Source organism: Notechis scutatus, chromosome 9 (genome assembly GCF_049901735.1).
Source record: "Notechis scutatus isolate UNSWTSFEM ecotype Mainland chromosome 9, rNotScu1.2, whole genome shotgun sequence".
Taxonomy (NCBI): Eukaryota; Metazoa; Chordata; class Lepidosauria; order Squamata; family Elapidae; genus Notechis; species Notechis scutatus.
The window spans coordinates 20,371,159-20,388,465 of record NC_142017.1 but is presented as its reverse complement, the minus strand read 5'-3'; the positions used below and the strand labels follow the sequence as shown (position 1 = coordinate 20,388,465).

General features: G+C 44.0%; 1 protein-coding gene across 5 annotated transcripts; it reads right to left on the bottom strand.

Moving 5' to 3' along the window:
- Nucleotides 1-91: 91 nt before the first annotated feature.
- Nucleotides 92-17,269, bottom strand: CIAPIN1 (cytokine induced apoptosis inhibitor 1). Of its 5 annotated transcripts, none has more exons than XM_087971756.1 (9): nucleotides 17,046-17,269; nucleotides 10,506-10,705; nucleotides 8,698-8,850; nucleotides 5,491-5,567; nucleotides 4,944-5,109; nucleotides 4,320-4,393; nucleotides 3,800-3,915; nucleotides 2,064-2,133; nucleotides 92-589 (listed from the first exon to the last, which is right to left on the bottom strand). In XM_087971756.1, the coding sequence occupies exons 2-9, from the start codon at nucleotides 10,660-10,662 to the stop codon at nucleotides 479-481; spliced, it is 924 nt and encodes a 307-aa protein (XP_087827882.1). In that variant the 5' UTR covers nucleotides 10,663-10,705; nucleotides 17,046-17,269; the 3' UTR covers nucleotides 92-478. The 5 variants fall into 5 exon arrangements, with proteins under 5 accessions (XP_087827882.1, XP_087827881.1, XP_087827883.1 ...); XM_087971755.1 differs by having other exon boundaries at nucleotides 10,506-10,681; XM_087971757.1 differs by having other exon boundaries at nucleotides 10,506-10,681; nucleotides 17,077-17,269.
- Between the last annotated feature and the right edge of the window lie 38 nt (nucleotides 17,270-17,307).

Here is a 17,307-nt window from a genome sequence, read left to right as displayed (position 1 = left end):
AACCAGCTGGAATAGTGACATCTGCGTAAAACTCCTCAGGAAAATAATGGTCGAGACCTTTGTGCGCCAAAGTAAAACAAAAGTAAGGTCGAGAGTTTCACAGGTTTAATTTTGAATCCTCCCCTTGGCATAACACTGGGGATGGAGACGTACGATGCACTTTTGAGTACAAGCCAACGCCACCCGCCCCTGTTGGGGTTTGGCAGAGCCACATTCTGCAGGCAAAGTAAATGGAAAGATGACTAGCGAGATCTTCTGATCTGCAGGACGTGGGGTAACAGCCGAAATCTAGGTGCAAACCTTTCAAAAAGAATGTCAGTCAGGGAATCCTGAAAGCGGACACGGCCTGCATTGGTCCACCTATTTGTTTGCTGATCCCCCACCAAGTCCAGACTTCCTCCCTCTTTACTAGAGAAACTGCCGGCTGTGTCCAAACCATGAAGCACCGCCAAGGAAGCTGCGAGTTGCTGCTCCTCTCTCAGGAGTCCTGAAGGTTGGTTTCGCTCAAGAGGATTTTCTCGCCAGGCTTAAAGGCTGGCATGCCACGGTAAGGGCAGCTGGCGCAGCGGAAGGCATCCCCCAGGTAGCACTAGAGAGGAACAAAAGTGGCATCTGAAGAAGGCGAAACCACCAGACCAAAGAGCAGCCAGCCTTCAGGGTGACTTGTGCCCTTAATTGTAGGAGACAACCAGGCTGAGCCTGAGGGTGGGGGTGGGTCAAGCACTTCATCAGTCTGGAGTCTCTATGCTCCCATAAGAGACCTAAGTCCAGCCACCCTTAAAGTCTCTCGACTCTTTTCTGGTGCCAATTCACCTGGACCCTCAGTAGTTCAGATTCTGGTGTATAGGTCACATGGAATAAACTAGGACCTTTGAACCCCATCCTGCCCCCTGAGTCCTTACACCCGGGGAAATAAAAGGGGCCAGTTGTCTCTAGGAGCCAGATACAGACTTGTTGAAGAGCCCAAGGGCTGCTTGTGCTGCTCTTATTCCCTCCAAGGTGTCATCAGAGTCCTGATTTTATGCCACCCAGAGTCACCTTGCAGTGAAGATGGGCGGCATAAAAATTAATAAACAAATCCATAAATGAAACAGCATCCTATTACAGTTGGGCGGAGTGGATGTGCTCCAGGCCTCTTCCATTAAAAGGCTGTCTTCCTGTGGGAGCAAGGAAGGGGGCCTTCTCTGTCACAACCCTCTGGAATTGCCCCTCCCCAGAGACATGGCCAGCGCCCACTCTACTGACATTCTGGAAAGCCCCTCCCCCCTATATATATAAATATAAATAAATTTCAATCATGTGTCTCCGGGATGCTGCAATGGCCATAAATGCAGGCCAGTTCCTAAGCATCCAAAATGTGATCACGTGATGGGGGAGGGTTGTTGGAACTTTGAAGCCAAGTTGTAAGTAGCTCTGGAGAAGTCTGTTGTAACCTCTAAGTCAAAAACTACCTGTGTCATACTCTGTAAGCCACCCAGAGCCCACTGGGGTAGGCACCTCTATTAAATTTGGTAACTAAATGACTAATCCAGCTAGATAAGGAACAGGAGGAAGACTGTCACATAGCTGCTGTCTCAGGTGATCAATGCCTCCAGACCCCTCTCCACAGAGAAGGGTGTCATCCAGAACCTGCTCTCCTGGATCTATATTGTCTTACGGCACCAAGATCCAAAATCCATCATGCTCCAAAATGCATGTCACATATGCAGATGCTGAACGTGGATGTTGGCTGCCAATTCCTCATATCAAAAGAATGATCCCTTTTAAAAAATCTAGTTAATTGCTTGAAATGCCATCAATTAAATGTGCGCATGAATCAAACCCACCATCTCTGTTAAAAACAAATATTAAACTGGAAACATTCTGACGGGAAAGGCATTTCCTCCTTGTCTCTCTACTTACTAAAAATATACAAAAGCATCAACTAAAATTAGCAATGGCCTATTTGTTCATGAATAAAAATCCTTATTCTATAAATTATCACTGTGGGACACATAGTTGGCATTATATTCTAATGTTAGACTAAACAATGTCTGGATTGAGAGTGAAAAAATAATAATTACATTGCCGCAAGCAGATTTTGGCTGTGCATTTTTCTTCTCTTGCTCTAGTTCTTCAGCAAGGCCGCAGGTGCTGTAGAGGAAAAAGATGCAGTAAGTTTAATAGAATAAAATTCTTGTATTGGCCAAGTGAGATTGGACACACAAGGAATTTGTCTTGGTGCAAATACTCTCAGTATACATAAAAGAAAAGATGCATTCGTCAAGAGTCAAGAATCATAGTCATAGGGTACAATAAGCAATCAAATCATACTAGGAAACAGTCAATATAAATCCTAAGGATACAAGTGACAAAGTTACAGTCATACAGCCACAAGTGGGAGGGGATGGGTGATAAGGAGTGATGAGAAGATTAATAGTAATAGTAGTGCAGCCTTTGTAAATAGTTGGACAGTGTTGAGGGAATTATTTGTTTAGCAGAGTGATGGCGTTCGGGGGAAAACTGTCCTTGTGTCTAGTTGTTCTGGGGTGCAGTGCTCTACAGCGTCGTTTTGAGGGTAGGAGTTGAAACAGTTTATATCTGGGATGTGAGGGGTCTGTAAATATTTAAATATGTTTAATAGACATAAAGAGACCATGAAGATTGCCTTCTCCTTGTGAATCTTCGACGGAGGAAACATCTATGTATATCTGTCTGTCCTTCCTTCTTTTTTGCTCATTTGTTCTCAAAAGGGGAAAACTGCAAGAATTGCCAAGAATTTAATGTTGTCAATGTATATACTATTAAAACTCTTCTGCCTCTGTTTGCAACCTTCCGTTGTGTGAAATGGAGCATCGTAGGGCAACCATTTTTGAATCAAGGTAGCTCAAAGGGGCTAACTTAAAGAATGCACCCAAAATCAAGGACTCGTTGCTCCCAGGGGACTGAAATTTCCATGCCTTCAGGCCAGTTGTACAAGTAATCCTCAACATATGACCACAATTGAGCCCAAAAGATATGTTGCTAAATGAGACATGTGTTAAGTGAGTTTTGCCACAATTGTTAAGTGAATCGCTGCAGTTGTTAGGAACATGGTTGTTAAGTGAATCTGGCTTCCCCCGTTGACTTGGTCAGAAGGTTGCAAAAGGGGATGGTCACATTGCCCTGGGACACTGCAACTGTCATAAATATGAGTCAATTGCCAAGCGGCTGAACTTTGATCAGGTGACTGTGGAGATGCCGCAATGGTTGTACATGTGAAAAACGTTCATAAGTCACTTTTTTCAGTGCCATTGTAACTTTGAATGGTCACTAAATGAACTATTGTAAGTAAGCATCCCTGTGGCTACATGATTGTGATTTCTGACATTCCAGCAAGGTTCCCACTTGCAAAGCTGATAGGGAAAGCTAGTAGGAAGTCAGAAGTCATTCCCATTGCTTTGTTCACCTGTAGTCATTCTGTTATCGCTTTAAGTAAGCATCTTGGAAAAGGTAATCCAACGGATTAAGGGTCAGCTAGTATTTAAATAACTCCAACTCCTCATTTAACCCCAAATAAATGTGTTTGCTCCATCACAAGAACAATGATTTTAAATCAGGGTTTCTCAAACTTGGCAAGTGGGCTTCAACTCCCAATTTCTGTCTGGGAAATTCTGGGGCTTGAAGTCCCCACATCTTAAAATTGCCAATTTGAGAAACACTGATTTAGAAGGTTTCAACAGGACTGCAATCTATAGTCTCTATTTTCTCTGCGGCATTTTTGTTATCGTGCTTCAGGTGTCTGCGTACTGGTAAGTCCTTGACTTATTTTGACACTCACCAATTCTTACAGGCTTTCCTCTTTCCAGATTCCTTACAAGAAGGTGCTTTGAGAGATGCGGGATCTGGCTTTTTCAAATCCTCAGGATCCAGAAGCTCATCTGAATCCAGGAGATCCTGGAGACAATAAGAACCCAGAGAAAACAAATCCCAAACAAATCCCAGATCCACAGGAAGCAAAGATCCCTGGGCGAAGTTTGTTACTAAAAGCTTAGAGCTGCTGAACAGCTCTGAAGACTTTTTTTTTTAAAAGATAAGCAACAGTAATAAAACGGAGTGCTGCTACTATCAAAATAGGGGAACTGTATAAAATCCAGATTTGGGGGGGAGAAAATACATATAAAATAGTTCAAAATTCCTCTTGGGTGGAGCTGCCCAACCTTATTTGCCTCTTTTTCCTGGCTTAGGAGATGGCTCAGCAATAATGTGGAATACAGAAAACATAACCTTACAAATCAAGGCAGGGCATCCCTTGGGGTTAGGTTGTCTGGCAGCCTTTGGGGGGGCCCTTCTGCACCTACCACGTCCTCATCATCCATGTCATTGGCAGAAAGAGTCCAGAGTTTTGCAGCCGTGGGATCCACCCGTGGTTTTTCTGAAACAACCAATTGACCCCAGAGAACACAATTGTAAAGATGATGTGACAAGCCTCAAAACGTCTTAGTCCTATGATATAAAACCATCCCGGGGACTATTGATACCTCTCAGCTGAGTGTATTATTTAATAATCAATTTAAACAAAAATTATAATCATGGAAAATCTGATCAAGTATTATTCTTTTCCCCTGAAAAGGCTCAAATGAGGTCTGTAATTGAGGCAGGGCCTGTTAATCAACAGCCAAAGGGCCAGGCTTTTCAGAACTAGTTTGGTGTGGAAGTGAAGGTGCTGGACTGAGAGACTGAGTTGTAGTCCTCCCTTAGGCATTAAGTCAGTTGGGTGACTTTGGGCTAGTCCATTCTCTTCAGCTAACCCACCTCAAAAGGTTGTTGTTGTGGGGAAAACTGCCTTGAACTGGACAACATAATGGTGAGGTATACATTAAGTCATACCTTACCCATACTTAGGATGGTTTCTACAGATGTGCTTAAGTGAAACTAGGAGCAAGATCTGAGAAGATAAAAGTCCCTGCCTATGGCTTTCTTACCAGTTGTTGGTTTCTTGATAGTAGAAAGCTTGAGCTGACTTGAAGATCCAACCTCAAAATTGGGCTTTTTGCCTTCTAACTGAACTGCGAGAATTTCATGGCATTGCAGATCCAGATGCTTCTGGACAGCTTGAATTTGTTCGGAGGTTAAAGCATCCTTCTGCAGCTGGAAAGCCGGGGGGGATGGGGGGGACAAGTTACTTTACCAGTTAATCCATTCAGGCAGGGAAGACCTGAACAAAGTGCTTATATTAACCAATGATGGCTTATTACAGACAAAATAACATTTTCTCCTACTAAAGGAAGATTTTTCCAGAGGCATTTTTGCTTACTCACTGTATAAACCCAATCTTTTGCTTCTCAGATATATTTTCTCTCTCCTTTAAAGTATGAACTGAGATTATAAGGTTGCTGTATTGCATATTTTATATATACTTCTAGCAACCAGCTTTATAAAGCTGTAATTTTGAACAGCAGCATAAAGGCCTTTTTAAAGTGCAGAGTTTTCTAAAACGACCTCTTGACAACTCAACATCAAAATGCTTACCTCCTTTACCTCAACCAAACCAGAGAGTGTTGCAATTGTTTGTAGTTTGCTTACTGTCTTGAGTTTGTCATCGTTACCTGAGAAATAGAGCAGATAACAAATATCCATAAATAGAAGTTATGAGGATGAAAAAAACAACTTCTGACAGGTTTTCCAAATCACTCCAGATAAAAGAGACTGGTTTAATAAAAGAATGCAATAGGATCAGGCTTCTCTTATGTACTTCCACAATTTTCAGAGAGCTGCAAAGGTAGTTCACGTTCGTGTCGTTTTCAGGGTGAAAGGATCAGCCATTGCTATCACTGTTGCCTAACTGGAAGCTCCTTCCATGTCCCTGTTAATGTGTCAACCAAATTGGTACTTATCTACTTGCAATTGCATGCTTTTGAATTGCTACATCAGCAGCAGCTAGAATGAATGACGGGAGCTCACCCATCATACAGAAGCACTCAGGTCTCAAATGCGGGCTTGCTGATTGTCAACTCAACGTCCTAACCACGTGAGACACGTTGCTCCTGTTCTTGATGTATAATTCTTACAGGCAAACTGATTTATTCAGCTAGCCATGATATAGCAATAGCACTTAGACTTATATACCGTTTCACAGTGCTTTACAGCCCTCTCTAAGCGGTTTACAGAGTCAGCCTCTTGCCTCCAACAATCTGGGTTCTCAGATATGGTTTTAATTAATTGTATTTCATTTCCTTCACCATGTTTCACAGGGGAAAAAAACTTACAGTTGTGCCAGGAAATTAGAGGGAACATGAAGGAGCTTCATGGATTCTTACCAGCCCTCAGAAATCTCACATAACTGCATTACGTTACTTTCTTGTCTCAACTGGTTTTAATACTAAAGCGCTAAATAGCTTGGAGTTCATCTCTAGTCCCCTCTCAGCTTGTCTGGAGTCAAATTGTCATTTGTTTGTTATATATCATTACCTCGCGTGCAATTTTCTGATAGACAAAAGAGAAAGCATTTTCAATTGTAACACCAAGCACTATGGAGCCCACACAGACCCATTTTCAGATGTGTGTTAATACGCTGCTATAAGATATTGTATCTTAATCTGCTGTCTTTCTATTTTCGCTGTTTAAATGAGACTGCTTTGTTTTGTATTGTATCCGAATCCAAATGTTCAGGAACTACTTTCTTAAAACAGAAAAAAGGAATAAAAAAATAGCCACAGTATACTGCAATCTAGATATGAGACACAGGAGATGGTACTTAGGAGAGGTGAAATCAGTAGGGGTGCAGCTTTGGGGCCAGGTAGTAACAAGAGGAACCAGGGGGAAATGCAAAGGATGGGATTGTTGGGGTCCAGAGGCTGACTCTGTAAAGCGCTTAGAGAAAGCTTTAAAGTGGGATATAAGTCTAAGGGCTATGGCTATTATGATGGGCCAGTTCTAACCATGGCTGGCTGATGTCTTAGATTTTAGAAGCCGTTTCTCCCTGTCCAGAATGGAGACTTGTGACAGGGTAAAATTAAACAGGATTCCTGTTCAAACAGGTGCAACCTGGGCTGCACATGGTTTCAGCAAGTGATAGCTTCAGATTAATTCTGTCTCGCCCAGAGACTAAGTAGAGTCACACTAGGCTGTTCCTTGGAAGGGAGGTTTTCCAGTAGATCTCAAGGTTACTGAGGCTGATCTGGAAAGCCAAAAACACCTCTTGGAAGAGAAGTTGTAGCCCATTTGGAGGCTATTGTTAAGAAAACTCCATAGATGTACACTGTCTATGTAACCATCAAACGCTGGCCAAACTCAAAAATAAATGACATTTTGAAGTATATATCTTTCCTCTCAAAGGATTTCCCCATATACCATGTTTTAAACTTATGATCACAATACAGCCCCAAATTTTTATTGCTAAGTGACATTTGTTAAGTAAAATCTGCCCCATTTTACAACCATTCCAGTCACAACTGTTAAGTGAATCTCTGTAGTTGTTAAATTAGTGACACAGTTGTTAAGTGAAACTGACTTCTTCGGTTTACAGAGTCAGCCTCTTGCCCCCAACAATCTGGGCCCTTATTTTACTGACCTCGGAAGGATGGAGGGTTGAGTCAACCTTGAGCGGTTCAACCATGAGCTGTTCAGAATCGAACAGTCAGCAGAAGCAGCGTGCAGTACCGCATTCTAATCACTGAGCCACCATTTTGCTTGTCAGGTCAGAAAAGGTGATTGCATGATTCTGGGACACTGCAACCGTTCTAAATATGAGTCAGTTGCCAAGTGTCTGAATTTTGGTCACGTGACTATGGAGATCCTGCAATAGTTGTAAATGTGAAAAGCGGTCGTAGGTCCCTTTTTTGGGGTGCTGTTATAACTTTGAATGGTCACTAAATGAACTGTGGTAAGTTGAAGACTACCTGTGCAAGTGTGTTTAAATCAACCAAGTTTGCACTGGCCTTTTATTCTCCCCAAGTGCAAAAGTGAGGGTGGCTTAGGTGATGGAGCTCCAATTAATGGCTGGAAGTAAGCGAAGGACTAAAGACTTACCGTATATGCCGGCGTATAAGACGACCCGGCGTATAAGACGACCCCCCAACATTTCCACTCAAAATATAGTTTGTTATATACTCGCCCCCTCTTCCGCACGCCTCCCACTTTTGCACTTTTTTTTTTTTTGGAGGCACTTTTGTCTACCGTGGAAACGAATCCCGTGAAGCTGAAAGGAGCAGCCAGCCTTCTCCCAGCTCCCAAGGAAACGAGGCTCGCACCGCCCGGGCTCCGCTGAGGTATCTGGCTGGGGCTGTCAGGAGTTGTTACCGCTGGCGCGGCTCCGCGCGGCTCCAGTCCCGCGTTGCCTCGGGAAGGGAAAGGCAAAAAGGAAGAGCCGCGGTGGCACTTTGCAATGGCAGCAGCGGCTCCTGGTTTTGCCTTTCCCTTCCCGAGGCAACGCTGGACTGGAGCCGCGCGAGCCGCGCCAGCGGTAACAACTCCTGACAGCCCCAGCCAGATACCTCAGCGGAGCCCGGGCGGTGCGAGCCTCGCTTCCTTGGGAGCTGGGAGAAGGCTGGCTGCTCCTTTCAGCTTCACGGGATTCGCTTCCACGGTGCGCAAAGTGCCTCAGCCGCGGCAGCCGCAGTGCTTCCCAATTATTATTTGCCGGCGTATAAGACGACCCGGCATATAAGACGACCCCCCCAATTGGAGGCATCTTTTTCAGGGCAAAAAAGTCGTCTTATACGCCGGCAAATACGGTACCTGTTTCGGTGGTCACTGCTTCTTTCAAAAGGACACGGCCTCCAGGCTTGACAATCCGAGCTATTTCAGCAAGAAGCTCTGCACTGTGCTGTGTTAGGCTGCCAGGAACCAGTCCTGAAAGAACCACATCAAAGCTGGACTCTTTGTGGGAGGCTGAGAAAATAAAATGGGAAGCACATACATATACCAATTATACCTACCCGTATATGCATGTATGCAACATGCTAGCTGCAGAATTCTGGGAGTTGAAGTTTACATAGCTTAACGTTACCAAGTTCAAAAAACACTGCTTTTGTCACTGATGACTTCCATGCAATAAATAGCTGTTTGTAGAGTGAGAATGACTTGGTAAACTGCTTCCAAGCTTAGAAAACTGTTGTGGAGAGGATTATTTCCAGCTTTTTACAAATTGAGGAAAGATCCAGATTCCCAACCAAGGACCCTGAGTTGCACAAAGAAGGTTGTCTTATTCTGTGCCAAATATTGCTGTGGAGGTTGTTATGAATGTGCTTTGCCTGCCTTGATTCTGGTCTTTCTGGATGAGACGGCTGAGCCTCCGTCTTCAGGTGAACCTTTTACCCATCAGTTGGATACAGCTTACTTTGAGTTTGACTCATTTACTAGGCCTCTTATTTTATATTGTTATGGACCACATTCAGTTCCTTGAACCCTATATAAAATTATGTTTCTCATAAAATTTATGAGGAACAACATAAGAGGTTTCTCTGGTAGATCTTTGATGTAATCTTTGATGAGTTTTGTGCCCTCCTATCCAGAGTGCCACTGCCTTTCCACCTCCTTCGGGTTTCATATAGAGGTTATCACAATGAGCTTTAACCTACATTTTATGAGGTTCTTTTTTCAGTTCATGTTATTTCTTTGGTAACTTTCAGTATCTATCTGCATTTATACATTTCCTTTGTCCTTCTGTTGTGTGGATAGCTACCTAAAATGTCTTCAGATCAATCAGATGTTCAGATGGAAAAAAGAATTTATTTTCTTGAGAAGTTAATTGTCGTTAACTTTGACCTGATCGTGAATATTGCCATTTGGTAATACGGTAAGAGGCAACAGAAAGGAGGTGAGCTGGAGTATTCCTTATCAGTAAACTTATTTTGGCCGTGTGCTGTCAGGGGGATGTATTTTGGATAGACTATTTTAATTATTGTTGAATAAAAAAGCACCCTTCCGATACTCTTTGTTGTCCTAGACTAAAGGAATAATCTCAACACACAGTGTCTGAGCAGTTATTACCTGTAACTACAGGAAGTCCACACTTAATAATTGCTAATTGTGTTGCTAAGCAACATGGCTGTAAGTAAAACACCATGTGACCGTGCCAACTTACACCATTTTTTGGCATTGTTAAGCAAGTCACTCACAGTCATTAAGTGGGACATCATGTGACTGCAAATTACAGTTTGACTGCCGGCTTCTCTAGACTTTGCTTGTTGGAAGCCAGCTGCGAGGGGCAAAAATGTCAATCACGTGACCGGAGGATGCGGTGACAGTCATGAATGCGCACTGGTTGCCAAGTGCTCAAATCTCAATCATGTGACAGCAGGGATACTTTGACAGTCACAAGTTCAAAGACCTGCTATAAGTCTCCTCATTAGGGACCAATCATAATTTCAAATGCTCATTAAATAGGGCAATCGTTAACCAAGGACCATCCTGCATAGAGCATAAGACTTAGCATAAATTTTCTAAGGTATTAACAACAATGAAGAATTCTCCTTTATAAATGGCACATGTTATCTTTAATTCAAATGTATTTACCACAATAATGAGTACTTTTGAACACTCACAATAAAGCAGTTGATTGACGTTTTCTACAGAAACCTGATTTTCAGCTCCAATAATTGCTTGAACGTCCTGGACAAATTTCTGAAGTGCCTCGGGAGAGGCGTAACTATCGCAAACCACAGCCACTTGTTCACCGAGAGAGATCCCATACTCTGCCATGCTGGAATTAATTCAAGATCTGAAAGAAAGCAGACATTGCTCCCTAAAATAAAAAAGACACAAAATGTAGCAAATATAGGTCCAAATTAACAGGATATTTTTGAGATACTTTGTGACGTGCATCCAAAAAAACTTAAATTTAGAAGGCATCATGTTGAAGAATTGCATACTTTCCAATTATAGAGAGAACTAGAAAAGACTGGGTGAAATATTTTACAAGTAGTCCTCATTTAACAACCGGTTAAATGGTTGAAGTTACAAATGGACCTCTGCAGAGCTGCTTACGACCTCATCCGATTTCCAAGTTCTAAAAGCCACCACTCCCTGGTCACGTGATCCCATTTTGGGAGATTGGCATCTGGTTCACATTTACAGCCGTGTGCAGTGTCCCGCAGTCATATGACCACAATTTTTAGTGGCTTTTGCTAGTTTCTCACCTTTCTTTCTGGCAACAAAAAAAAAAAAAAAAAGCCCATTGAGGGCTTCCGGTTTGTCGGCTTCGCGAGTGGCAGGGATTCGCGAAGCTGCGCGATCCCTGCTGCGCTAGCCGCTTTTGGTGCTCCGATCCGGACGGGTCCGGAGCTAGGCTGCCCTGCAGGGGCAGCTGAAGATAGGGGGGATCCGGAGAGGGGTTTGGGGGTGTTGCAGACCCCCTCCCCAGCCGGCAGAACCCCCTTTTCCCAAGACGGTGCAGCGGCGGTCCGTAATGGCCGCCACAAAGAAGCTGGCAGCCGGGTAAGAATGCGCAGGAGGAAGTGGAGAAAGTTTTTGAAAAGAGAAAGTTTTTCTTGGTTCCCAGGACTCTAAGACATATTTAACAAAATTCCTGAAAATTATGACTTTCTGAATGATACCTTCTTGAAGAGAAAAAAAGTGGCAATTTGGTGGTGCTGAAAGGAAAGTTTACTCTCCTTCCCTACGGAATTAATAAGCTGATATTAAGAAACCTATTTTTTTTTTAGGTAAAAACTGGATTTAAGTGATGAGTGGGAAGGGAGAGGACTAAAAAAAAATATTCGTATGCTAAGACTTTGTTGGAGGAGATGCCTTAAGGATTTGAAGACTGAAATATATTGTAATAAGACTTTAAGAAACAGATTTGGACTTTCTTTTTTCTTGATTGATACTACCCCAGGAGGAGAAAGTGAGAACTCTGCCTTGGTGTGGACTGATTGATAACTTTGGGACTGTTTTATTTTATTTTTTTGGAATATTCTGGTTGTTGTAAGAAGAAAGAAGGGGAAAAGAAAAGATTTATAATGGCTTTTTCTGTTGAGGAACTGAGAAAAGAATATGAGCAAGCAAAAAAAAATGGTAAAGATGGTTTGAAAGAAGCCTTCCTTTTTTTAGAAATGGTGCTTATTAACTATCAACAAACATTACAACAGATGAAGACAGCAGAAGAAGAAGAAGGAGAGGAAGCCATTTTTAATGAATCTCAGAATTCGACCAAGAAAGAAGGAAGAGGGAAAGGAAGAGAAATAAAGGACTTAAGATTTAAAACAACACTTAAGAAAGGGGAAAATAAGGTGCAAAATCAATATAATGATAGAAAACAAAAGGGAAAAGGAACACGACAGAGAAGGGAAGCCAGTAAGGCAGAGGCTAGAAGAAGCGGGGGTAGAAAGGTTTGTTGGGAGAAGAAAGGAAGGGAAAAGGTGGAGAAAAGCTACAAAGTTTTGGAACTAGATGGGAAAAAAGGAATCTTTTTTAGGGATAAAGGGTAAAGTATAATTTCTTCAAAAAAGATTTTGCAAGGTACATAAGATGATATTGTAGCATTGTATTAGAAATAGAAAACTTAAATGGTTTAAGAGTTGATAAGAGATTAAAATGTTGAAATGTTTAATAATGATTGGTTTTAAAATTTAATAATATGAGGGTAGGCTTAGAATATTGAGTTTTAATTAAAGAGTTTAATAAGATTATGGTATTGATGTTATTATAAAATTTTTATTATAGTATTTGTTTTTTGGAAAAGGCAATGGGAATGTTATAAGATGCAATATTTAGATCTATTGTTTAACTATGTATTTAATTATTTTGGATGTACTATTTAGATAGAAAGTACCAAGCAGAATCGGATTGGGTATTGGGTGTTATTTTAAATGTTAATTTGATTAATTTAGGGGGGAGATAGAAAGGCATCATACTCTGATTAGTGATTTCAGGAGAAACTCTTTTTTTTTTATAAGGAACGAGACAAAGGGACAATAAAGAATGGACAAAAGATACAAATATAATGACTCAAATTAAGATGATTAATTAAGATAGAATTAAGAAGAGTGAAATGTGTGGAGAAGTTAATATAGAAGATTCAGAATGGTAAATAAAATAAGTAATGACATGTAAGATGAGCATGAATATAACTGAAGTCCATGAAGAGAGAGATACCTGGGGCTAAGTTACTTTCCAAAAAGATTTTTTTTATGTTTTGTGTGTTGTGTGTATATGTTTTTTTTGGGAGAATTAATAAAACCTTGCAGAAATATAGAATGAGAATAATGGTAACTAAGTCAGAAGGAAATAGATGAAATAATAATAATGAAATTGAATAAGAGTAAAGAGAAGTAAAGAGAAATTGGATAAGAGGTTTTTGTATGTTTATATGGAAATGGTTTAAAACAGAATTATAGTGTATAAAATAAGGTTTTATCTGACTTGTTAAATTTATAATGGAAAAAGGTTTAAGCATGTAATGGTTAATGATGATTTGTGTGTTTTTGAAAAATCAATAAAACTTGTTTTTTTTTTTTTAAAAAATGCCCATTGAGGAAAATGGGAAGACGGAAATGAGAAAATCCAAGGGAGATGGGCTATTAAGAAATATGAAATATAAATAAATAAAATGGGTTTGCAAGATCTAATCTGGGTCAGTCCTCGGGACCAGCAATTTACTGTTTATAGGAAGAGTAAACCTCTGGTCCCTGTGACCAACCCAGATTGGATCTTGCAATATTGTCCTGGGACAGGTACATTTCCCTTTATTCATAAAATGGGTTTGCTTAATGACCACAGCATTTGCTTAACAACTTCCCCCAAAAAAGTCATACAATCGGGCCCAGTCAAATGGTGACCCACTTAATGCTCTGCTCATCACCGCTTATGACCATAAATCCAGGCTCAATTAGTTGTTAGTTGAGGATTGCCTATATTTTGCTTGAGTACTCATACTGAAAAAATGTATATCTGAAGAAGTTCTTTCTTAAAGTGTAGGTAAGAAATGTTTAATGTCTTAAAGCAAGGCATGAGAAATACGTTTTTGAATAGCCAATAAAAAATGAGTAAGAGGAAATCTACTATCCTTGGTTCACATCAGCTGATATGGGGAAAGGACCTTCCACTCTCAACAGTTATTTTGCTAAAGGCAAGATATGATAATTCAGACCTAAATTTTCATTTCTCCTCTTTTAAACTAAAATCTATTTCAAAATCTTTTCTTCCTTTTCTGCCTCCTGTTACTGTCAGCTACAATAAGTATCCTTAAATATTCCTCTAAAGCTGTGCTGTTTAACACAGAGAGCCTGTTTTATATGCAAACGGAGGTTTAAGGGGATAGAGCTATACCCGTGTTAACAGTAACTGCAAGGAGATGAGAACAAGGATATATGGTCAATTCTTTTTCAGTCCCCCCAAAATGGCATTTTTGCCATTATGTGCATTATAAATGCCAGTGTGAAATAGTTTTAGCTGCTTTTCCTTTTCTGTCCTGTCTTTAGTTATTATTTCTTGTGCATTCCATAATAAGAGAGTGGTGTGATAAGTATGTTTATTCAATGTACAATCATAGCCCAAATATTACAACAGTAAAAAGGAAGATAAGCTTTACAGAGCACAGCACAAAAGCCAGATAGAAAGAAAAGGCTCTGCAATTCAAGAATAAAGTATTTATGTTGTCGGGTCAGAATTTGACCCGACCTTGAGAGCAGAATTTGGTCACTGCCAAGGATGCAAAATCGTAGTGACTAGCCAGCAATATTTTAATATAAAGACAATCTCTGCATTCTGGGAAGTCAGCTAACAGCAGTGCAGTACATGTTTTATTATAGATATTAGTTCTACAACAGAGGCACTATAATAAAACATGACTTAAGGATTCCATTACATTTGACTTGCAATGGCATAATCGATTGTAATAAGCAATTATTTTTGAATTTTCCTTTCCAGCAGTAGTAGGCAAGGCATCATCATTAATGAACGGTACCTATGGGCACCAACTAAGGGGTGGGGGTTGACTTATATACAACAGCAACAGAGAAATAGGACTATAAATCCTCCTCTCAGGTTCCTCCTAACTCCTTGTGCCCTCCTTTTCCTTCAGTCAAGCCTAGTTCCAGGAACATGCATAAATGTAGGGAAATAAAAAAGGAAACAGCCACTTTGGTCTGGTGCAGGGGTCTCCAAACTTGGTGATTTTTAAGACCTGCGGACTCCAGCTCCCAGAATCCCCCCCAGCCAGGCCTGCGGACTCCAGCTCCCAGAATCCCCCCAGCCAGGCCTGCGGACTCCAGCTCCCAGAATCCCCCAGCCAGGCCTGCGGACTCCAGCTCCCAGAATCCCCCCAGCCAGGCCTGCGGACTCCAGCTCCCAGAATTCCCCCCAGCCAGGCCTGCGGACTCCAGCTCCCAGAATCCCCCCAGCCAGGCCTGCGGACTCCAGCTCCCAGAATCCCCCAGCCAGGCCTGCGGACTCCAGCTCCCAGAATCCCCCAGCCAGGCCTGCGGACTCCAGCTCCCAGAATCCCCCCAGCCAGGCCTGCGGACTCCAGCTCCCAGAATCCCCCCAGCCAGGCCTGCGGACTCCAGCTCCCAGAATCCCCCAGCCAGGCCTGCGGACTCCAGCTCCCAGAATCCCCCCAGCCAGGCCTGCGGACTCCAGCTCCCAGAATCCCCCAGCCAGGCCTGCGGACTCCAGCTCCCAGAATCCCCCCAGCCAGGCCTGCGGACTCCAGCTCCCAGAATCCCCCCAGCCAGGCCTGCGGACTCCAGCTCCCAGAATCCCCCAGCCAGGCCTGCGGACTCCAGCTCCCAGAATCCCCCGCCAGGCCTGCGGACTCCAGCTCCCAGAATCCCCCGCCAGGCCTGCGGACTCCAGCTCCCAGAATCCCCCAGCCAGGCCTGCGGACTCCAGCTCCCAGAATCCCCCCAGCCAGGCCTGCGGACTCCAGCTCCCAGAATGCCCCCAGCCAGGCCTGCGGACTCCAGCTCCCAGAATCCCCCCGCCAGGCCTGCGGACTCCAGCTCCCAGAATCCCCCGCCAGGCCTGCGGACTCCAGCTCCCAGAATCCCCCGCCAGGCCTGCGGACTCCAGCTCCCAGAATCCCCCCGCCAGGCCTGCGGACTCCAGCTCCCAGAATCCCCCCGCCAGGCCTGCGGACTCCAGCTCCCAGAATCCCCCCGCCAGACCTGCGGACTCCAGCTCCCAGAATCCCCCAGCCAGGCCTGCGGACTCCAGCTCCCAGAATCCCCCCAGCCAGGCCTGCGGACTCCAGCTCCCAGAATCCCCCCGCCAGGCCTGCGGACTCCAGCTCCCAGAATCCCCCGCCAGGCCTGCGGACTCCAGCTCCCAGAATCCCCCCAGCCAGGCCTGCGGACTCCAGCTCCCAGAATGCCCCCCAGCCAGGCCTGCGGACTCCAGCTCCCAGAATGCCCCCCAGCCAGGCCTGCGGACTCCAGCTCCCAGAATCCCCCCCGCCAGGCCTGCGGACTCCAGCTCCCAGAATCCCCCCGCCAGGCCTGCGGACTCCAGCTCCCAGAATCCCCCAGCCAGGCCTGCGGACTCCAGCTCCCAGAATCCCCCCCGCCAGGCCTGCGGACTCCAGCTCCCAGAATCCCCCCGCCAGGCCTGCGGACTCCAGCTCCCAGAATCCCCCCGCCAGGCCTGCGGACTCCAGCTCCCAGAATCCCCCAGCCAGGCCTGCGGACTCCAAATCCCAGAATCCCTCCCAGCCAGGCCTGCGGACTCCAAATCCCAGAATCCCCCTCAGTGAGTTCAAGCCCCGCCTTAGCCTTCTTTAAACTAAATAAACCTTTAAATTCTCTCACCAGGCTCATCGAGCAGGGAAAGCCCAGCCGAGTTTATGTTTAAACCGACCCCCAAATCCCTCCCCGAGAGGTCTGTGCAATCAAAATTATTTACCAGATATTCTCCCTAAAATTTTAAAAAAGGCCACTCTTCTCATCGGATTGGGGCTTTTCGACTTTTTTTTTTTATGTTAATGTTTCTAAAAGTCAAAATTGACGGTTTCCCAGGGAGATTCAAGATCCTCCCCAGCTCCATAGACAAGACCTCATCCTTCCCCTCCAGCCCAGAGAGCCGTTATTAAGAACAGGTTGGAAATCCTGAGGAAAACAAGGCCGCTTGGGGGATTAAGAGGGCCTAACCTTCGCTGAGGGCGAGCGTAGCCGGGCCCACCTCTCAGGGTTGTTGTGCGGAGGGTCTCGGACGGTCCCTGGAGCTCCCGCGGAAAAGGCGAGAAGGAAAAGGCCTCTTTCGGCTAGGAAAGCCTCACCGCTCCGTCCTCGCTACCTACCGGTCGCCACTCGCGCTTCTCGGCCCGGCTGCCGTCCTGCTTTTTTCCTCAGCTGGGCCTGCCCTTTTCAAAGATGGCGCCGGTGGGATGAGCTGTTCCCGCCCCCCCGACCC

Bases quoted from the DNA above. Each gene is read 5' to 3' on its own strand.
- CIAPIN1 (XM_087971756.1), bottom strand. From the start codon at position 10,662: ATGGCAGAGTATGGGATCTCTCTCGGTGAACAAGTGGCTGTGGTTTGC. The intron at 8,851-10,505 runs GTGAGTGTTCAA...TTATTTTCTCAG, and splicing joins CGTCAATCAACTGCTTTATT to CCTCCCACAAAGAGTCCAGC. The intron at 2,134-3,799 runs GTGAGTGTCAAA...TTTCCTCTACAG, and splicing joins AGGAAAGCCTGTAAGAATTG to CACCTGCGGCCTTGCTGAAG.